Source organism: Bubalus bubalis, chromosome 18 (genome assembly GCF_019923935.1).
Source record: "Bubalus bubalis isolate 160015118507 breed Murrah chromosome 18, NDDB_SH_1, whole genome shotgun sequence".
Taxonomy (NCBI): Eukaryota; Metazoa; Chordata; class Mammalia; order Artiodactyla; family Bovidae; genus Bubalus; species Bubalus bubalis.
In genome coordinates, this window is record NC_059174.1 from 63,199,592 (window position 1) to 63,221,705 (window position 22,114).

The window sequence follows — 22,114 nt, forward strand, 5'->3', positions numbered from 1 at the left end:
TCCGCCTCCTCCTCCCGCCTCGGGGCACAACACGCCAGCGCGAGGACTTGTGCGTCAATCCAGATGCCTGTGTTGCCCTGATTGGGTACGCCCGCCCCCCTCTCGTAACCCAATTGGTCGGAGGGAGGAGCTAGGCTGATCAGGGGCGGGAAGTCGTCCGTCAAGTTTGGAGCCGTCTTCCATTGGTCGTGGGGGGACATTCTGCCCTGCAGTCATTGGCTGGTCCAGGAGTGGGTGGGGAAAGCGGAGGAAGGCATGGAGAGTGGGCGTTAAAGGCCGCGTACCTAATCGGAAACAGACAGGTGCCTTCAAAGCCCGGGCCAGGTTGAAGGCACCTGCCAATCAAGGCAGCCCCAGGGCGGAGCCAGGCAAGAGCGTCCACCCTTTCCCCTTCGTGGGCCCGGCTGTTCATTTCTGTCCGTCCAATGATGTGGCGAGTGGGCGGTACCCGCTCCTGTAAGCGTGTGAAACCGGGCATCGCAGGCAAGCTTGGACCAGCGCGCATCCTTCCGCCTACCTTGTGTCTTGGCCAGGCGGACCGGTCTCTCAGTTGCACGACCCATCTTTGAGACTCAGAGGAAGGAAGAAAAGGAAGGAAGCAGAAGATAATGCCCCAAGTCACTGACATCACGCATAGCTGCACTGGTTGGGAAGCGGCATGAAGTTTTTGGCCTTCCTCTGAATGGTGACGTGATTGTGGGACAGTAAGTCTCCTCCGCACCTCCGTTCGCTTGTTGTCGTGAGGACGCCGCAGAAGGTACAGATGGGATCCCGTCCCCCGCCCCCCCCCCCCGCGCACCTCCCCCCACCATGATTGTCGCCTACTGGTCCTTCACATCTCAGCTCGGTGGTCTTCTTTTGGAGGGAAAACTTCCCTGACCTCCCGTTCTGAGCGGTCCCATTGAGCCCTGTTCATTAGAACCTGCTTTTGCGAGTATGCCATCCTTTTCCTAATGATTTGAGTCTTCTTCTCTCAGTAGAAAGCACTCAGTAACCATTTGCTGAATGAATACAGGGATGAATACGGGGAATGACTTGTGGTTCAGACTTGCTAGGTACCGGTGCTTCTGCAAACCAGGAGGCATTTGCCCTGGGCCACACAGTGGAGATGGGAAGTCAGGTCTGCCCAGCTCCTCTAGGAGGAGAAAAGTAAGGAACTCCAGGGGAGATGCAGGTGAGAACATTGGAATCATCTGTGGCAAGGCAGGCACTGCTTTTAGGTTCACCCAGGCCTGGGGAGTGAAGCCTAGGGATCTCTATTTTTACAAACTTCCTGGTTGATCACTAGAGTGAAGAGTTATTGATCCATAACAGCCTTGTTATTCAACATGTGGTCCCTGGATAGAGTAACGTCTTTAAGATGGCTTAAAAATCCCTTGGGGGTTTGTCAAATGCAAATTCTGATTCAGGAGGTCCCAGGCCCTGCTTTCTAAGATTCCCAGGTGATGGTGATGGCCCACCGTCCACACTTTGAGTAGCAAGGGTCTAGGGCAATGGTTCTCAAATTTGGCTGCACATTAGAAGCACCTGGGGGCTTAAAACAATTCAGATACTCAGGCCTTGCCCTAGACCGATTAAATCAAGAGTTTCTCGGGATGGGAACCAGACATGGTAATTGACTCTGAAGATGATCTGAACATGCTGCTAATCTGGGAGAGAACTTTCTAGAGTAGTAGCTTTCAAAGTGTTAGTCCCTGCATTGGCAGCAATAAACACCACCTGCGAAGTTGTTAAAAAGGCATGTGTTTGAGCCCCACCATAGACTAACTGTGTGCTTCCCTGGCGGCTCAGCAGGAAAGAATCATCTGTCAGTGCAGGAGACGCAGGTTCGATCCCTGGGCGGGGGAAGATTCCCTGGCGAAGGGAATGGTCACCCACTCCAGTATTCTTTTCTGGGAAATCCCACAGATAAAGGAGCCTGGCGGGCTACAGCCCATGGGGTCGCGAAGAGTCGGACATGACTGAGAGACTAAACACACACACATACACATAGACCAGCTGAATCAAACTCTCCTTCCAGGTGATCCTGAAGCGTACTAAACTTGGAGAAACTGTTCCAAGAAGATGCAGGGCTGTCAGGCCAGGTGACTGCGATTCCTTGAGACTCGACCTCTGTGCCCGTCCACTGGTTCAACGGTTCAGTCTGGCCGGGGCAGGGACTCTGACAGGTGGCCCTTCCCTGGCAGACCCACAGGCAGAGGTCAGCAGAGGTCATCACTTTCAAGCAAGGCTGATCTACACAGATCCAGGGTAAGTCTGGGAAGACAGTTCTGTGGCTTGGGGTTATCTGGCCTTCAGAAAGAACCTCCCAGGTGTGCACACTCTTTCACGTGAGGGAGGGGAAGAGTGCCCCTGGGAGGAGGGGGAGACTGGGGTCCAGAGACACACAGAGCCCCAAGTGGTGATGGGGGAGCCCCATGGAGAGAGGTTTCAGCCAGGACCCAATGAGCTGGAGAGAGACCCAGGGAGACACTGCGAGCTGGAGAGGCCTGGCTCCCCGTGGGGCTGCTCCTCCAGGGTGGCTGAGGATGGCTGACCTCGCAGGTCAGCAAGTAGCTCTGAAGCCAGCTCCCAGCGCAGAGCAGGCGGCCCCTGGAGGCACAGCACTCTCTTTACCTGGCAGGTGCTTTCGTAGTGCTGGGTGCCCCCCAGGGCAGGGCACCTGTCTGCCCCGCACAGGTAGGGCTTGGCGCGCCAGGGTGGGAGTGGGAAGTCCTCAGCCAACACTGGAGTAACAACAGTGCCCCCGTCAGGCCCTGAGGCTGAGCCCGGTGCTGAGTGCTTCCTGAGCAACTGTGTGTCCCCACGGGTGCGCCTGGCGATGTGAGTGGGGAGGCCTGCAGGGTGGAGACCAACCGCCCACGATGCTGCAAGCACCCCGGTGGCCTGTGCTGGAAGCTGGGGCCTCAGAATGAGCGCGGTTCTCGAAGGGGCCTGGAGATGGACAGGGCACTCCTCGCCCCAGAACCACACGAGGAGGAGGTGACAGGCCCAGGGTAAACCTGGGTTCTGCGGAGCCCAAGCTCTGCTCACCAGACCCCAGAGCGCTGACTCCTCAGCCACCCAGGTGGCTGACAAACACTCACTCGCCAAGACTGGATCCTGATAACGTGCTTTTAATTACGTCCATTCCAAAGGTACCTCCTTTCCCAGTTAAAGACGACGCGTGGTGAGGCCTGGCTGTGTCTGCGGAGGGGGCGGCGAGCTCCACGCGGGGGGCCAGCTTCTCTCAGGCCTCACTGGCCGTCATGCCACAGCGGCTGGCCTGGGACGCTGCTCCCTGCTGGCACCCCCAGCCCCTCCGGACCCCGACCCCCTTGCGGGGGGCCCCGTGTCCCTCCAGCCAGTGATGGCCGGGCGCCCCCCTCAGGTGGACGTGATGCCGCTCTTCTCGCCCTTGACCTTGAGGAACTCGGCCATGCTGGAGAAGTACTTCTGGTTGGCCTCCGCCACCTTCTTCTCCGCTGCTTGTGGGTTCACAATCTCCAGGCCCTGGGCAGGGGAGGGACATGGGGCGGGGTGGGGAGACGGCCTGGTCTCTAACAGCCTCCCAGTGAGGGAATCGTGGCGTGTCAGGGGCCCACAGCCCTTCCTGATAGGCCTGGGGTTCTGGGCAAGCATGTGGAGGGCGTGCCAGCCCCCAGGTCTCCCCCACCCTGGGAGATCCTCTGTGGTTCTGGGGGTGAGGCAAGCCAGGAGGACCTGGATCCCTGAGTTTGTAACAAGTTCCCCAGGCGATTTTAAAAACACCACCGTGTGAGAAAAGCTGATCCCGTTCAGTTTCTGAATGAGGACACCAAGTCCCAGAAGTAAGAGGTTTGCCTGCAGTCCCAGCACAAACTGCACCAGCCCCAGCGAGGACTTAACGACCTGCTCTGGGGGTCTGACGCGTGGCCGGCGTTGATCCAAGTGTCTCACACCCGGGGATTCGCACCTCGCTGAGGCTGCCTCTGGAGGCTCCGTCTCCCTAGTCCTTTCAGTCCCCAGCACTCTCCGCCTCCCGACACACTATGTATCTTACTTGTCTGACCCCTGAGATAAACTCCTAGAGGGCAGAACTCCCTGGTGTGTGTGTGTCCATCTCGGCGCCTGCGACAGTGCCCCCGGAATTCAGCAGGCATCCCTCGGGTGGCAGCGGCTGGGCCTGCTCGGGGCCACACTCAGTGGTCCCTGCGAACCTCGCCATGTGCTAGGAATCGAGATGCAACCTTGGGGGCTTCTTTGGAGCCCCCCGCCCAAACCCACGGCAGCCCCAAAGTAGGGCACGGCTAAGGAAGCAGCAGCCCAGGACGGGGGAACACGGCCTTCGCCGGGCCTGCTGCCCCCAGAGAGCTGGTACCTGGAGTGGGGTGAAGGCCACGCTGGAGGCGGTTCCCGACGAGCGGTCGCGGATGGTGGACTTCCCACCGTACACCACGCTCTGCTTCTGCAGGGTCCGCTGCGGGGAGGGCAGGGTGCTCAGGGCTGTGGCCTGGGTCTGCACACCCATGCCTGACCCCGTACCTCAGGCCCCGCCCCCATCCCCGGGGCCCGGCCCACACCTGCAACGTCTTGGAGATCCTGGCTTTGGTGGCCTCGTTCACCTGCGTCTGCCGCACCCGCCCGCTGCCCGACTTGCCCAGATGGCCCAGGCTGAAACCCAGGTCCTCCTGGTAGGCGTCCTCCTCGATCTGGTGGAGGGGAGACATCCAGGTGTCAGTTGCCCCTCAGTCAGCCCAGGGCTCCATCCCACCCAGGACCGCCTGGGCCCCGAGTGCAGGGAGCCTTGCTGGGGCCCCGGTGAGGAGCACGGGTCCTTTTACTACTGCTTGAGCTGAGGGGGAATGTGTGTGTGTCTGTGCCGTGTGAAGAACCGAAACAGTTTTCACTGATGACACGTGAGCTAGTTCCGGCAGGACCAGTGGGGTGATGCTTAGGTAGCAAGGGCCTGGCAGGTGTGGGGCCTGGGAAGGCCTGGACAGCAGGGTGGTGGGGTGGGGAAGGTGGGGGGTGAGCCTGGGGGCTTGTGCGGTCACGGAGATCCCTCTGGGGCTGGAAGAGTGGAGGCCAGGGAACCAGGGAAGGGGCTGAGGTGTTGCCATGGCCACAGGAGTGGAGGGGATGCGGGGGCGCGAGGTAGGGGGGTGTGACCTCTCCGAAGCTCATGCGGTTGGCCTGCTTCCGGATCTCTGTCAGCCCCAGCCGCTCCTTCATCTTGCGGTACCTGGGGCAGAGCAGGGGGGTCAGCAGGGAAGGGGGAGCCTCAGCCCTTCCCGCCCCGCCTGGTCCCCGGGCCCCACCTGCGGCCACCTCGCTTCTTGCGCTGCCCGTCGAGGGGCGCGGGCAGCGGCTTCACCTGCTTCACGGGAGGCGGCTCCTGCCACTTGTCAAACTTGCGCTCAATCTCGTCCTTCAGCTCATAGCCCACCTGTGGAGGGTGGGCTGGGGTCTGGCAGCAGCTCCCATAGGCCTGGCCTGCCCCCCACCCCAGCTCCTCTCAAGTCAGTAAGGGGGATGCCCTGGAGACCACCGCACCTGAGAATCCCGCTGGGCTCTTCCTTCAGGAAGGACCCCAGTCGGCCCCCATCAGCTCCTCTGAGGACCCAGGCTCTCCGCAGGGCGCACAGGCTCAATGTGACCCACCCTGTCCCACCAGCTCCCCCTCCCCGGGGCTCGCTGGGCTCCAGCCTGGCGCTGACCATCTGACTGCTTCAGACCCCGTCCCCCAGAGTTCATGGGACTCGCCTGCTCTCTGCTTGCAGGTCTACGTTAAACCCTCACCTCCTCAGAGCAGCCCTCCTGCCTTCCAGATTCATCAGTCTAAGCCCCCTCAGCACCTCCACGACCTCCTCTCCCCCAAGTCTCTACTCAGCACCCTAGACGCGCTGCATATTGACCAGCGTGTGTCTCCCCATCACCGCCCGCCCACAGCCAGAGTGGAGAAGCCACAGAGTAGGACTTTCGTCTGGCTGTGTCACTGCCGTACCCCATGGTCAGAGAGCCCCAAACACTGTGCCAGGCTGGGTGCCTGGAAAACCATACTGCACGGGATGGACACATCTCCTGTCACAGAACAGGTCTGCCCAGGAAGATAGGCTGACAGAATAAATACCAGCATAGCGGCGGAGCTGGTAGAGGAGACAGACCCGCTGCAGCAAAGAAGTTCCTCTCCCACCCCAGGGTGTCCAGAGACACTCCGCTGCGGCAAAGAAGTTCCTCCCCTGCCCCAGGGTGTCCAGACACAGACCCCCAGTGCAGCAAATAAGTTCCTCCCCCGCCCCAAGGTGTCCAGACAACCCGGTGCAGCAGAGAAGTTCCTCCCGCACCCCAGGGCGTCTACTACCGACTGGCTCCTGTGAGCTCGCCACTACCTGACAAGCGGGGCTCTGCACGCGTGACTGGGCTGGGGATCTCGAAACGGGGAGTGAGAGCTTGGTGGTGTGTGTGGGCCCAGTGGGATCACCGGGGCCTTAAAGGGTCAGAGAAGAAGTGCAGGCAGGGGCAGAGCAGGGAGAGCATGCAGACGCTGTGCAGGCTCTGAAGATGGAGGCAGGGGCCCCGAGCAGGGTGCACGGTGGCCCTGGGAAGCTGGAAACGGCCGGGAGCGGCCCTCCGGAGCTCAAGCCTCTGGAGAAGCAAACTTGGCCAGCACCGCGGCTTCAGCTCGGGGAACCCCCGTGGGCTTCTGACCTACAGGACTCTAAGACCGCAACCCCATGTCCCTTTGGGCCACTGCACTTGAGGCCATCGTCATGGCAGTGTGGGGGAGGGGACGCCGCTCTGGATGGAGCCCGACTCCCCCCTCTTGCCGTGAGTCCCCGTGCGGGGGGTCTCCTGATGACTGCGCTCCTCGATGGACGACAGACAGGCCACAGACAGACCACAGACAGGCCGCGCGGACGCTGACGCCGCCCTCACCTTCCCCTCCGTGCTCTCGTGGAAGCTATCCACGCGGGCTGCCAGCGTACACTTGGCGGCCACCAGCCGGGCGGCTTTCCGCCGCAGATCCTGAGGCGATGGACAAGGAGGCGGGTCAGCGCGAGGCATGCGCCTCAGAGCCCGGGCTTCCCGGAAGTGCCGCCCTGCCGCCCCTGCCGGCAGCCCACCCCCACCGCGGCTGCGGGCGCACTGATGCGCCACAGTAACCAGTGGTCACCGCTGGTGTCCTTTTCCACCTTCTCTCCCGTCTGAAGGCGGACCAGGTCCAGTTCGCCCACGTACACACGGGGAGACCGAGGCTCAGAGCTCGGGCTCCGTGCCCGGCAGGTGGGTGGCACTGACGGAACCCCAGGCCAGCCCATCGCTCTGGCCTCCTTGCACCCGCCCGTGCGGCCCGCCCTCTGGCTCCCAACGCCTGCCGCCAGCAGTGACCCAGGGACCCAGGGGGCGCTCACCGGGGGCAGGGACTGCACGATGTCGCTGTGGTAGATGTAGCCGGTGTGGGGCAGCACCGAGGTGGACGAGAAGCCTGACAGTGTCTTACGCTGCGCCCCAAGCAGCATGATGTTGCAGGCGGGCATCTTGGAGAGGTTGGTCAGGCCGCCGGCCACCCCTGCGGCAGGAGGGGGACAGGCGTCAGTGGGGTGGCAGGGGGGTCCGCCGAGCACTGCACCTTCACAAGAGTTTCCAGCTGCAGCCCTGAGGGGGCCCCGCCAGGGAGCGTCAACGTGTCCCATCTCGGGGGGATTCAGAGGGGCTCCGAGAGGGGAAGCGACATGCCGGAGGCTGCACAGTGAGCCCCTGGCGCACGAGGAACCTGACCCCGCGTCTGGGAAGCCACGCGGCCTGCCTGTGTTTCAGGGGGTGGTCACCATGCCAGCGGCCCGGGTGTGAACCACCTTTGGGTTCCAAGAGCGTGTCTGCAGGTGTGGGCAACACCCCCGCTAGTCTCCAGGGTGGAAACCAAGGCACGTGACATGGTTTGCCCAAAGATGTGAGGTCAGAGGTGGTGGGGAGTAGGGGAAGCAGGAGTTCATCCTTTCCGCAACCCTGCACATGCTGCCTCACGGACAGAACTGTGTCCCCCACAAATTCACTCGCTGAAGTCCTAACCCCCAACATTTTAGAATCTGGAGACAGGGCCTTTACAGGGGTGAGCCAGGTGAGACGATGTCCCAGGCTGGACCCCCAACCACGAGGACAGGTGCCCTGATGGGAGGAGGAGACCGGGACACGGGGTGACCAGGAGAGGACACGCGAGCAGGGGCCGTCCACCCCCAGGAGAGGCCGTGGAAGCACCCCGCCCCCACACCCAGTGCCGGTCTATCCCGAGGACAGATCTCGCCGTGGAAGCCCCGCCTGCGGTGACTGACACGCTGCTTTATCACACATGTGCCCGGAAGTGTTCCTTGGCTGAAAGGACCAGGTGCCTGGGGGAGGCGGTGGGGGGCGCTCTGCAGCCGCAGAGAGCCCCGAGGAGGAACAGACGCACTCTATTCCTATCACGCTGCCAGGACCAGCGCCCCCATTTTGCGGGGAACCCTGGGGCGCAGAGAGCTGACCCATCACCAGGCGGCCCCGGGTCCCCAGCCCCCCCACTGGCCACGCCCCGCCGCCCCTGCAGCTGCCGGGCCCCAGCTCTGCCGGCCGCCACTATGGTCTGCGATCTCCGGACACATGAGCGGGTGGGGGTGGTGGCCGCGTGCTGGGCCCCAGGACGTGTAGAACACCCCCCGATTCACAGGAAAGGGACAGGCCTCCCCGAAGTCATGGGTGCAGGGCCGGGCCTCACCCATGATCTTGGCGGCAGTGGAGGCCCCAATGATGATGGAGAGGTTGGGGGCAATGAAGGACATCCGCGACTCCACGTACTCGTAGATGCGGTGCTTGGAGGCGTTGAGCTCTAGCGCCATGTCGCAGGCCTCCTCCAGCCGCTCCAGCTCCTCCTCCGACAGCTGCTGCCTGCGGGGTGGGGGCACGGCTGGGGCGGACCGAATGACCCCGACCTCCGGGGGTCCTGTCCTGAGTGGTGAGGGGCCCCACCCTCCCCGCCAGCCCCGAGGCCTGGAAGCGAGGGCCGCAGGAAGCAGCCTGTGGTGGCACACCCCTGCCGCTTTCCCGTCTCTGCCTGGGGCAGGCAAGCTGGCCCAGGCCAGGCTGCAGCTGGGCTCTTTGCAGGTGTTCCCTCTTTCTGAAATGCTCCCCCCAGCTCCGCGGACCCTGCAGGTCTGGCCTTGCCGACCAGCCAGGCCCCCGTCCAGCTGCTCCCCAGGAGCACCGTCACCAGCTGCCGTTGACCCTGCCCATTCACGGCTTGTCCGGTCAGAGCCCTGCTGTGGGGTGATACACCTCTGCCCTTCTCTCAGGCCCGCCACAGACGCTGAGGGGCAGGGGGAGACCCTGCGTGCCCCTTGTTAGGGGACGCCACTTCTAATTACAGGCCTGTGCTCCGCCGCACCCCTCAGGACCATGGGCTCTGGGGGGAGGCTGGCTTCCCACTGCCGGGGACCCCGGGCCCAGAGCCCGGCTTGCAGGAGGTGCTCGGTGAACATGTGGCAGTGCAGGGACCAGTCCTCCTGACACCGATACCCGTGCCACGGGGGCCCCCGACCAACGGCTGTCGGACGGGCCTGCTGGGTACGCACCCCTGGGTGGTGGAGGCAGTGACGCTGACGACCATGATGGTGGCGTTGGTCAGTATCTGCTGCAGGTTCTCATTGTTCTTGCATTTGTCCAGGCTGTTGCCCAGCTCCTGGGGGAGGAGGGGGCAAGGGGGGGAGGCCCGGGGATTCAGGAGGCTCTAGAACCTCTCCTGCAGGGACAGTGGCCGCCTCCGTCTACCCCCAGTTCCCACAAACCCGCGGCTCAAAGCATCCGCACTGTCTGCCCTGGATGGGCTCACCCGGAAGCAGACAGTCCACCTGCGGAGGACAGGCTGCCCCCACAGGCCTGCTGCCCGCGTCCACTCCCAGTGCAGTCTGACCACGTCTCCTCCCCACCCCCATCTGCTCGACTCTCGCGGGAGCCTGGGTGCTGGCTGGTGTCTCGCCTTCACGTGCCTGACCCTCCCGTGGGGACCTTCCCCTCAGACCCAGAGCCTCGGAGGCCAGATTGACCTGATGACCTCTTACACTTGCCTCCTCCCTCTCCCTGAACGCTCCAGGGCCTGTTGCCATCTCGGGGTCTTGGCTTCCCCCAATCTCTGCTCCCTGTTCCCATCCTGCCTCTGGCCGAGAGCTGAGTGACCCCCCAACTCAGACCCGGAGGCTCCAAGAGCAGGGCGCTCTCAACAGGCGTGGTGGCTGGGGGCCCCTCCTCTGCACTCACCTTGACAGTGCGGATGTAATCCAGGGCGTTGGGGACCAGGGACTCCAGCTCGGGGAATCGCTTTGAGTACTTATCCCGGATGAACTTATGGATAATGTCTGGGGGCATAGGGCAGGCAGGAGCCCGATGAGGGGCAGGCAGATGCTGCTGGCTCCCCCAGCACCCATCTGCCCTTCATCCTGCAGTGAGGGAGCCCCTCATGGCAGCTGGGCTCACAGACACACAGCACAAAGGCTGCCCCTACTGCTGGTTGCGGCTGTGTGGATCAGTTCTGGTCCATAAGGCGTGAGGGCAAGTCACACGGGCAACTTCCAGGTCACTCATTTAAAGGAAAAAATGTGCCCTCCTCCTTTTCTCTCCTGATTTTTTTTGCTGATGGGGATGTAGAGGTGATGGCTGGAGGTAGGTAGTCACTTTGTACCATGAAACAGGTGACAGATCGGTAAGACTCAGACAACCTGGGCTCCTCATCCAGACTTTCCCATGAGAGGAAAATACACTTCCTTCTCATGTCACCATTCTGTTCAGTAGCTGAACCTACGTTTGAGCTAATACAGGGGCTTAGGGGCAGGACCCTGGGAAAGGCCAGCAGGGACGGTGGCCTGGGATCCTGCCCGCCCCTCAAGTGGGGACGGGAGAGGCTGTGTGGGACACCAGGCAGGGCTGTTTCTGCTTGCCCTCCTGGTGCTCACTCAGCTCATTCTCGATCTTCACTGGTTGCCCTTCCCGGTACTCACTCAGCTCATTCTCGATCTCTACTGTTAGGTTGTTGGCGTCTACGATGACCCGATACTCAGGGGCCGCCTCCACTGGTCCCATCACTGTGGGGACGAGAAACAGCCTGGTATGGGTGTGTGTCTAAGCACCCACCCCTTCCCAGGTCCCAGCTGGATGAGGCCAGAGATGTGGCTGGAGGAGGGCACAGAGGGGCTGAAGAAGAAACTAGGGAACAGGTTTGCGTGTCTGCAAACCTCCCGTCTTTCCATCCCGGCCAGTCTAGATTTGACCTTATCTCTCCCTGGAACTAAACCCTCTTGGGGCTCCCTGAGGACTAAAAGCCATGCTCCCTAGAATAATGTCTGAGGGCTCCCCAAAGGCTGGAAGCTCCAGGGCGGGGGGAACCAGCGCTGTGTCTGTTGCCTAAGCTGCACCCTGGGGTGACTGGCCCATGGCTCCCTCTCCTGGTACAGCTCTTCCTCCAGTCTGTTCCTGTCTCTTCATGCTCTGATCACAACAGTGGAGACAGTACTGTCACGACTGGAAGGGGAGAAGGCACCTTCTGAAGCTTTGGCCTGCTTGCTGATGTACTCCTCAATCTTCATCATGATCTCGGCAAACTGTGCGGGGAGAAGAGCAGAGTCAGAGCCCAGGTCCCGCCAGAAAAAGGGGGCTGCTGCCCGCGTCGGCGTACCCGGGACCTCCGCTCACCATCTTGCTGTCCCACAGCTTGGCGATGCTCTTGACTGAGTCCCCAGAAAGATCCAGCTGGGTCTCCTCCTGCACATCCTCGATGGCCGGCTCCTCCTCCTCCTCCCCATAGCTTCCTCCCTCCTCTTCTTCTGCCGCCTCCTCGAGGTCGGCCAGGAGCTCATCAGCCAGAGACATCCTGAGGCCTGTAGGGAGGAAAGGCAGGGCTCCCCTTCACTATGGGGAGGGGGTCCCCCGGCCAGAAGGCCCTGGTCCTTCTTGATCAACCCCACTTGCACGCAGGCGCCGCAGGGACAAGATACGTTCATTTGCTTTGCTCTCCGGCTCCTAACGGTGCCTGGCACATCACAGATGCTCAACAAACACCTGCTGAGTGTGAAGCCACCTCCCAGAACCAGGTGGTCTCCAGTCACAGCTCACCCTTACCAGCCTCACTTCACTGGACAAGACACCGCACACCCTCACACCAATGTCTCTAAGACTTATTAGGAAAAAGCACACCCCCTCCTCTTAATGAGATACGACCTCTTCTTACATCCTCCTTTTCTTCCACCCATTGCAGAGGCCCCACCCCACCAATAGCTGGGCCCCAAATGGGTGATAGATATCCTGAAATAATGGTCTCCTCAGATGTCAGGACAGCCAGGCAGGGCCTAAAATGTCCAGAGCCTGAAGGCCAATCACCTCAGGCCCAGAGCAGCACCTCATCCACCCTGGGAAGCTGTACAGACTGTTTTTGTAAAGCCCACACAAAGCACCATTCTACAAGGTACAATCCCCTCACTCTGTCCTCCCCAGTGCTTTTTTTTTTTTTTAATAAGAAATTGCTCCTTCTTCCTGTTCTTTTTCAGTAAGACATATGTTTCATATACATGCTACTATACAGAAAATAGGTAACCAACAAAGACATGCTGTATAGCACAGGAGACTCTACTGAGTATCTTCTAATAATCTATAAGGGAAAAGAGGGACTGACAGTCAGTGGTTGAGACTCCGAGCAGACACTGCAGGGGGAGTGGGTGTGATCCCTGGTCAGGGAACCAAGACCCCACATGCCCTGCAGCTTGGCCAATAAAACAGAAACACAACACTGTCAATCAACTATACTCCAAAAAAAAAAAAAAAAAGATAAAGTTTCAAAAAAGCTTTAGGGAGTTTCCCAGCGGTCCAGCGGTGAGCACTTGGTGCTTACACTGCCATGGGCCCGGATCTGTCTGTTTCCTGTATCTCCACCACCTAAGAAAACATCTAGCATATGGTAGGTATTCAAGATGTACTGGGCAAATGAATGAATAAGTGACTTAAATCCTTATGCTAACCACGTCTGGTTTTCTTTCTCCAGTCTCTGAATATATTACTTTTTTCATTCCTAACGCAGGGACACAAACGATATTTCTTGCAGCGTGGATCTTCCCTGACTCCGAGACTGAATTCTATCCTGTTGCTGTACAATTTATGAACCAGTTTGTTTACTTCAACACTTGAAATTCTCTAAACTTCTAACATTTTGTTTGATGTCCACCTTCCCTATTAAGGTAAAAGTTCCATGAAAACAGAGACCGTGTCCATTTTCAGCGCCCAGCTTAGCACCTGGCACGGAGTAGGTGCCACGACCTCGCCTGACACCAGCCCACCTTCCTAGCCTCAGCCTCTGCCCCTATCCCCCATACCCCACGAGTCCTCACATTTCTTTCTCTTACCCACTTCGTCCCCTCGCTTTAGGTCTTCATACCCTCCCTTTTTTACCAGCTCAACACCTCCTTATCCTTCAGTTCTCGTCTTCTATTCCAGCTCCAGAGTAGATAGGTTGCTTGAGAATACACACAGCACACGCCGTGTGTGTACCCTAAGGCGCATCACACATTACTTATTCAAGTAATGACTTGATTAAGCCTGTTTCTCCAGGCACCACCATGCAAAGCACTAAGACACCCTGCTCCCGCTAAAACCCCAGAGATGTAACCCTGAAGGCGCTCTGAGACCCTTGGGTAGTCGGTCTACGAAGGCCCGCCTTTCTCTTTGCATACTTCCTCCCCCCAGGCCCAGGCACTTCCCTGATGGCTCAGATGGTAAAGCATCTGCCTACAATGCGGGAGACCTGGGTTCGATCCCTGGGTTGGGAAGATCTTGGGAAGATCCTCTGGAGAAAGAAATGGCAACCCACTCCAGTACCCCTGCCTGGAAAATCCCATGGACGGAGGAGTGTGGTAGACTACAGTCCATGGGGTCCCAAAGAGTCGGACACGACTGAGCGACTTTCACTCCCCTCCCGCCCGCCCCCCCACCCCCGGCCCGGGAATCCGACCACCAGCCCTTCCCCCGTCTCCATCACCGCTCACCTCTTCCCTCCTCACACCACGGTCTCTAGGAAGATAGCGTCCAAACAGCGGTCGACGCTCACTGATGACGTCTCACCCTCGCGCCCTCGTGGAGGCAAATCTGCGCTTTGATTGGCCACCGCCCCGCCTCTTTCCCTAAGCGTTTGGAACAACTTTATTAGCACCTGAAGCTAAGCGGAGAAGGGGTGAGCAGGGCGAAAGGAGAGGCGCCTTATCCAGCTCGCGGCCCGCTGTGAACTGAGCCCGACAAACAGACTCGCCGCAGCCTCGCGACAGGGTGTCAGGATAAGAATAAAGGGCAACTGAGACGAACGGTGGAGGCGTTCAACGAGAAAGCAAGGCTTAGTTTAAGCCGGGAGTCAGGGTGGAGGTGGAAGGGTTACGGAGCGGAACCGGAAATAGGAAACTACCGCTCCCAGAAGGCGTGGCGGCAGAGTCCCGGATGTTGGAGCCGCGTAGCCTGACGGGACGGGTAGTTTTGCGAACCACTTAACCTACGGAGATTGCCGAGGTTGGAAGTTCTGGGGCCTGGGGCTCCCCGAGCAGGAGAGATGGAACTGGAGCAGAGAGAGGGGTGAGTGATTTTGAGGAAAACTTCGAATCTCAAAAGACATTGTAGCTGCATGATAGCAGTCTGCGCTGAGGACTGACGCGGGGGTGCAGTTCCTTCAGCTTAGGGTCAGGGGTCCGTACTCGAGCATCCTGAGGCAGAAGGCTGCGGGCCTGGCGGAGGCCGGGACCCCTGGGTCTGGGTGAAGGGTTGGGGCTTGAGTTGTCCAGTGAAGAGATCTGGATTCTGGGAAGGGGTGGGCTGGGAGCCTGGACTTCTGAATCCTGGGAAAGGGTGGGCTAGGGGCCTGGACTCCTTCCAAGGCCTCAACGAGGAGGGATTAGGAGACGGGGCGTCGGGGTCCCTGAGCACCCCCCCGACCTTACAGGACCATGGCCGCCGTGGGCTTCGAGGAGTTCTCGGCGCCGCCAGGCTCGGAGTTGGCGCTGCCTCCGCTCTTCGGTGGTCACATCCTGGAGAGCGAGCTTGAGACCGAAGTGGAGTTTGTGTCCGGGGGTCTGGGCGGCTCCGGGCTCCGGGAGCGAGATGAAGAGGAAGAGGCAGCCCGGGGCCGTCGGCGGCGCCAGCGGGAACTAAATCGCAGGAAGTACCAGGCGCTGGGTCGGCGCTGCCGGGAGATCGAGCAGGTAGGTGAGTGTGGATCCCCCTCTTTGGGGCTCCTCTGGCTTGAGTTAGTAATCCTTCCCAGTGTCTGCCTGTCTAGGTATCCAGCCTTCCTTGCCCAGGTGAATGAACCTTCCGTCTATTCATTCATTCATTATTTAGCACCTAGTGTGTGTCCGGCACCCTGCAAGGCACCTTGGAGGGCTGTCTCCTCTAGGAGCTTCATTTGACAACACAAAGCAGCTCACTGCTAACCACTGATCTGACTTTTCAGATCTCACACCCCTGACATCATTTACTCAGGTCCTGTCCATTCTGCCTCTCCGATCTCTCTCAGCTCCTCCTCCATCCTCACAGCCTTTGCCAAGACTCAGGTTCTTTCCGCTGAATCACTGCGTTAGCCTCCTTGGTGAGAAGGAGGATGGAGTAGGAAGCCGGGCCCAGATCTTGAAAGGCCACGAACATGATAGCAAGAAGTTTGGGTTTTTTCTTTTTTGAGAGTAAAGGGAGCGATCAAAAGGTTTCAGATAGGAAGGAACAGGGTCAGGTCTGGGTGTTTGAAAGACTGTCTTTGGTTGGACTCATTTGCTAGGGCTACTGTATCGAGAACCACAGACGGGTGGCTCAGTAACAGAAATGTACTGTCACAGGGTCTGGAGACTAGAAGTCTGGGATCGAGGTGTCAGGAGTGTTGGTTCACCCTGAGAGCTGTGAGCGATAATCTGCTATCTGTTCTGGGCACCCTCCCTGGCTTCCAGTGGCTCACTGGGGATCTTTCATGTTCCTTGGCTTGTCGATCTCAGCTTTCAGAATCACATGGCGTTCTTCCTGTGCTCTGTGTGTGTGTGACTGTCCCACCATACTGGATTAGGACCCGCTTTATAATAGCCTCATTTAGCCTGATTACCTTTGTGAAGAGCTTGTGTCCAAATAAGGCCACATTCTGAGGTCCTGGGAATTAAGACTCCAACACACCACTTTTTGGGGACAGAGTCGGACACGACTTAGCAATTAAACAACAAAAATCCAGCCCATGCCAGTGTTGTTGGGTGAGTTCTGGAAGAGGGGGGCAGCTAGTGTAGTGGCCCAGGCAGGAGAGGAGGAGGCCTGCACTCGGGTAGGCGCAGAGGAGAGGAAGAGGCAGGGATGACAGAGAACTAACAGGGGAGTGAGGTTTGAGCCGAGGCTTAGGGTAAGCAGGAGCACGGCAAGCTGGAAAAGTACGTTAGGAACTTCACATAGCACAGGGTTTGCTCAGGACTGGAGAGGCACTTGGTCTGACGGGGATGTTGGGGAGGGGATTTGAAGGCCAGGCTGAAGGTAGCAGGACCAGTGGAAGTGCTTGGAGCAGGGTCAGCTCTGGATATTAAATTACATACATTCCCCTGAAGTGCATGAAGGTTGAACCTATGCATACTCTGTGGCCAGCAGTCCCAGTCCTCCATAAATACCTATAAGACACTCAAGACAAATGCGCCCCACCAGCAGTTACCAGACATTCCTAGAAGTACTCTTTGTAACATGGATTTATGTATGTGTATAGATAGGAAGTTGGTAATGTAAGTATGAGTGAGTGAGTGAAAGTCGCTCAGTCATGTCCTACTCTTTGCGACCCCATGGACTATACAGTCCATGGAATTCTCCAGGCCAGAATACTGGAGTGGGTTGCCTTTCCCTTCTTCAGGGGATCTTCCCAACCCAGGGATCCAAGCCAGGTCTCCCACATTGCAGGCGGATTCTTTACCAGCTGAGCCACCAGGGAAGCCCTAATACAAGTATTCAGTTCAGTTCAGCTCAGTCCCTCAGTCGTGTCCGACTCTTTGCGACCCCACGAACTGCCACACGCCAGGCCTCCCTGTCCATCACCAACTCTTGAAGTTTATTCAAACTCTTGTCCATCGAGTCAGTGATGCCATCCAGCCATCTCATCCTCTGTCGTCCCCTTCTCCTCCTGCCCCCAATCCCTCCCAGCATCAGAATCTTTGCAATGAGTCAACTCTTCGCATGAGGTGGCCCAAGTATTGAAGTTTCAGCTTTAGCATCAGTCCTTCCAAAGAACACCCAGGACTGATCTCCTGTAGAATGGACTGGTTGGCTCTCCTTGCAGTCCAAGGGACTCTCAGAAGTCTTCTCCAACACCACAGTTCAAAAGCATCAATTCTTCAGCACTCAGCTTTCTTCACAGTCCAACTCGCACATCCATACATGACCACTGGAAAAACCATAGCCTTGATTAGACAGACCTTTGTTGGCAAAGTAATGCCTCTGCTTTTTAATATGCTGTCTAGGTTGGTCATAATGTTCCTGAGTAGGCGTCTTTTAATTTCATGGCTGCAGTCACCATCTGCAGTGATTTGGGGGCCCCCAAAAATAAAGTCTGACACTGTTTCCCCATCTATTTCCCATGAAGTGATGGGACCAGATACCATGATCTTAGTTTTCTGAATGTTGAGCTTTAAGCCAACTTTTTCACTCTCCTCTTTCACTTTCATCAAGAGGCTTTTGAGTTCCTCTTCACTTTCTGCCATAAGGGTGGTGTCATCTGCATACCTGAGGTTATTGAAATTTCTCCCAGCAATCTTGATTCCAGCTTGTGCTTCTTCCAGCCCAGCGTTTCTCATAATGTACTCTGCATATAAGTTAAATAAGCAGAGTCACAATATACAGCCTTGACGTACTCCTTTTCCTATTTGGAACCAGTCTGTTGTTCCATGTCCAGTTCTAACTGTTGCTTCCTGACCTGCATATAGGTTTCTCAATAGGCAGGTCAGATGGTCTGGTATTCCCATCTCTTTCAGAATTTTCCACAGTTTATTGTGATCCACACAGTCAAAGGCTTTGGCGTAGTCAATAAAGCAGAAATAGATGTTTTTCTGGAGCTCTCTTGCTTTTTCCATGATCCAGTGGATGTTGGCAATTTGATCTCTGGTTCCTCTGCCTTTTCTAAAACCAGCTTGAACATCAGGAAGTTCACGGTTAACGTATTGCTGAAGCCTGGCTTGGAGAATTTGAGCATTACTTTACTAGTGTGTGAGATGAGTGCAATTGTGCAGTAGTTTGAGCATTCTTTGGCACTGCCTTTCTTTGGGATTGGAATGAAAACTGACCTTTTCCAGTCCTGTGGCCACCGCTGAGTTTTCCAAATTTGCTGGCATGCATTGGAGAAGGAAATGGCAACCCACTCCAGTATATCTTGCCTAGAGAATCCTAGGGATGGGGGAGCCTGGTGGGTTGCACAGAGTCGGACATGACTGAAGCAACTTAGCAGCAGCAGCTGGCATATTGAATGCAGCACTTTCACAGCATCATCTTTCAGGATTTGAAATAGCTCAACTGGAATTCCATCACCTCCACTAGCTTTGTCTGTAGTGATGCTTTCTAAGGCCCACTTGACTTCACATTCCAGGATGTCTGGCATGATACCTAATATATATAAACCAGATCCATTTATTTTTATTATTGTTGTTGTTTAGTTGCTCAGTCGTGTCCAAGTCTCTGTGACCCCCATGGGCTGTAGCCCGCCAGGCTCCTCTGTCCATGGGATTCTCCAGGCAGAATACTGGAGTGGGTTGCTGTGCCCTCATCCAGGAGATCTTCCCAACCCGGGGATCGAACCCACGTCTCCTGCATTGGCAGGCAGGTTCTTGACTGCTGGGCCACCTGGGAATATTTCTGACCAGGAGGCTTTCGGCTCCGCTCCATCCTTCAGCTCCCCTCAACCTCTCTTCTCTCCACGACCACGCGACTCTTTTCTCCCCCAGTGATTGCAAGGCTCCTTGTATCCTTCTGTTCAGAGTCTTTCAGTGCAAGGGTGGCATTGGCAAAGTGAGCACTCTCCCGAGAACACCCACTCTATGCCAGGCTGGGAACCTTCAGCCCATGGCCCCCCGCCCTCCCCCCAAGCAGCAGCAGGTATCCCGAGCCCTGTTTAACAGCTGGATGCTGGGTTCCAGAGAGACTCACCATTTGCTCAAATGGAGCTGCACTTGAGCCTCTGCTCTTAGCCCAACCCCAACCAGGAGTAAGTTACGTTATTACTCTGACCAGTGCAGAAACTTGAGGCTCAGAGAGGTTAAGTAACTTACCCAAGGCCACACAGCTGAGAAGGGCAGCTTGGTATTCGAACCCAGGTCCTTCTGACCCAGAAGCAGTCCAGTCCACGCATGTCCCATGACAGGCCTACCTAAAGCAGCCACTTCCTGCCCTAATCTCCAGCCTGTCTCCTGGTTTGGAGTCCTTGAAACACTCACTCTGTGAACAAGTCCTCTGGTTGGCAGGGTTTAGGGAGCAACCCCCTGCCAGGCTCTGCTCCAGGCCCTGGGGACAGGGGCACAGACCTCAGCCCATTGGAGCTTCTGTGCTGGCGGCGGAGACACTGAGGACACTGAGTAGAGACAGAGGCTGGAAGGTGGAGGAAGAGCGGAGCTGAGTGGGGCGGACCTGGGGCTCTGGCGTAGGAAGTGGGGGAAGCCTGAGCAGGGGGCCTTTGACGCAGGTATTTTTCTTTTTTTTTAGCCACATTGTGGGGCACGTGGGATCTTAGTTCCCTGAGCAGGGATCGAACCTGTGCCCCCTGCCATGGAAGTGCAGAGTCTAACCTCTGGACCTTCAGGGAGGTCCCTGAGCACAGTCTGAAGGAAGTGAGCCTCACAGGCACCTGGGGAGGAGGGCGCTGAGTGCCCCCAGGCCTGGCCCGTGCCAGGGGACTCCAGTGTGAGCGGAGTGCACCAGGCAGTGGAACAGGAGAGGCAGTGAGCAGGGAAGTGGCACACACACAGGCCCTGGAGGCCCCGGCCAGTCTCCCTGGTGCCCAGGGGCCCCACTCACCGTGCTGATCTCGGAGCCCAGCTATCGCGTGCTTTCTCCACCTCCCCGCAGGTGAACGAGCGGGTCCTGAACAGGCTCCACCAGGTGCAGAGAATAACTCGGAGACTCCAGCAGGAACGCAGGTAACCCCCTTGGGGCCCCCGTCGCACGTCTCAGCCTCTGTCCCTGCCATCTCCGGGCCTGGGCAGCAAGCTGAGTCCCAGGCCTGGGGCGGCGGGTGTGCCCCCAATGAATGGGGTGGGCGGAGTGCAGGAGACCAGCCCAAGGGTCACAGACCCAGCCTCGAGCCCTGGTCTGCTGGGTGCCTCCAGGCCAGCCACACCCGTCTGAGCACTAGGCCACCATCAAGGCAGGGTAATGCCCGGATCACAGGCTGCTGAGAAGCCATGGAGGCAGGGCAATGCCAGGATCATGCTGAGGATCAGGCAATGCTGAGGACTGAATGGGAGCCCTCGGGGCATGAACTCTTCGAATTCATTCACATGAAGTGAAAAACGTAGCTCCTCGGTGGCCCTTGCCACTCTCATGCTTAGTGGTAACCGACCAAGTTCATTAAGAAGTGAAATTAAAAATTCACTCCCTCGGTCACACAAGCCTCATTTCACATGCTGGGTAGCCACTTGGTTCCGATTTTCAGCGCACCTCAATAAAAATAAGCAGAATCGACCATTTCCACATGTCAGTCACTCTCACCACATGCCAGGTGCCCGAGGAGAGGACAGGTGGCAGCGGCTTCTGTAGCGGACAGCCTCAAGAGCAGCTGGCACGTGCTGGGAGGAGAGGTGCATGGAAGAGGCTCCGCCCAGGTGCTGGCTTATGGGGACCATCTGGTCAGAGCTCAGAAGAGACAGAAAACCAAAAAGCCTGCGGGAGCAGGGAGCAGGAAGAGAAGGCAGGGTCATGAGTGAGGGCCCTGGGCCCGCCTCCCAGCTACCAGTGAAAATGACAATGTATGTTTGACCAGTTACTGAGCTGACACCTCACCCAGGCCTGTGGCACCATCGTCAGCTACCGTGCCGCTGTCTGCAGGCCGCCCCGGTGCGGGGGTCACACCCCCGGGTTCCAGAGCAGGAGCTGAGGTACAGAGGTCCCCCTGTCCTGCCCCGAGTCCACTGGGCACCCGGGTGTCTCAGACCTTCAGGGTCAGAGCTGCGCTGCGTCCCCTTCCCGCCTGCCGGGCGGAAGGTAAAGCGGCTCCCCTGGCGGCTTCTCTGCAGGTTCCTCATGAGAGTGCTGGACTCCTACGGCGATGACTACCGCTCCAGCCAGTTCACCATCGTGCTGGAGGTGAGCTGGGGTTGCGGGTGGGTGGGCGAGCCCAGAGCCCGGGACATGGCCTTCACCTAACCCCCTCTCCCATCTGCCAGGACGAGGGCAGCCAGGGCACAGATGCCCCCACCCCCGGCAATGCAGAGAACGAGCCTCCAGAGAAAGAGGGGCTGTCCCCACCTCGGAGGACGCCCGCACCCCCGGAGCCAGGCAGCCCGGCCCCCGGCGAGGGGCCCAGCGGGAGGAAGAGGCGGCGAGCACCCCGCGACACCCGGCGAGTCGGGGCTGCGCTGACCCCAGAACTGGGCCCGGTGAGGGGGACTGGGGGGAAGGGAGAGGGGTGCAGGGGGAGCGGGGTGCACAGGGGAAGCAGGGAAAGGCCAGGCTGGGACGGCTGGGGAGAGAGGGCCTTGAAAGGCGGAGGAATGGAGTGAGGCTGGCCTGGGAAGGAGAAAGAGCTGGAAAATGCCAGGCGGGGGTGGAGAAGGAAGACGTGGAGGAGGTTCTGGGGAGAAGGACAGATACCCGGGCGGGCTGGCAGCAGAGCAGGGAGAGGGGGTGGGGGCGGCTCTGGGGAGCATGTACGGGGACACGGGGACCTCCTGTGGGCCTTCGGGCCAGGGCCTCCTCACGCCCCACTCTCATCTCCCCCAGATCAAGGTTGAGGAAGACTTTGGCTTTGAAGCGGACGAGGCCCTCGACTCAAGCTGGGTTTCTCGGGGGCCAGACAAACTGCTGCCCTACCCAACCCTAGCCAGCCCCCCCTTTGACTAACTCACTCCCCCTCAATAAACCAGCCCCCACTCTCGCCTTGGCTGCTGCCCACTGTGCC

The 22,114-nt window shown here is 58.6% G+C and overlaps 2 protein-coding genes and 1 long non-coding RNA gene across 3 annotated transcripts; 2 read left to right on the forward strand and 1 right to left on the reverse strand.

Moving 5' to 3' along the window:
- The first annotated feature begins 289 nt into the window (after positions 1-289).
- On the forward strand, positions 290-3,342 carry LOC112580349. The gene is made up of 3 exons (XR_006545935.2): positions 290-757; positions 2,021-2,250; positions 3,138-3,342. It is a non-coding gene; the product is annotated as an uncharacterized LOC112580349 (long non-coding RNA).
- Positions 3,101-14,150, reverse strand: PRPF31 (pre-mRNA processing factor 31). Its single transcript, XM_006053443.4, has 14 exons — positions 14,013-14,150; positions 11,674-11,858; positions 11,522-11,582; positions 10,983-11,066; positions 10,246-10,343; positions 9,564-9,670; positions 8,711-8,880; positions 7,374-7,531; positions 6,898-6,987; positions 5,280-5,407; positions 5,131-5,203; positions 4,542-4,670; positions 4,340-4,438; positions 3,101-3,492 (listed from the first exon to the last, which is right to left on the reverse strand). The coding sequence occupies exons 2-14, from the start codon at positions 11,848-11,850 to the stop codon at positions 3,367-3,369; spliced, it is 1,500 nt and encodes a 499-aa protein (XP_006053505.1). The 5' UTR covers positions 11,851-11,858; positions 14,013-14,150; the 3' UTR covers positions 3,101-3,366.
- A 293-nt stretch (positions 14,151-14,443) lies between these two features.
- On the forward strand, positions 14,444-22,090 carry TFPT (TCF3 fusion partner). The gene is made up of 6 exons (XM_006053441.4): positions 14,444-14,586; positions 14,951-15,209; positions 20,065-20,135; positions 21,231-21,300; positions 21,381-21,593; positions 21,937-22,090. Exons 1-6 carry the CDS (start codon positions 14,564-14,566, stop codon positions 22,054-22,056), a joined length of 756 nt encoding a protein of 251 aa, XP_006053503.1. The 5' UTR covers positions 14,444-14,563; the 3' UTR covers positions 22,057-22,090.
- The last annotated feature ends 24 nt before the right edge of the window (positions 22,091-22,114 follow it).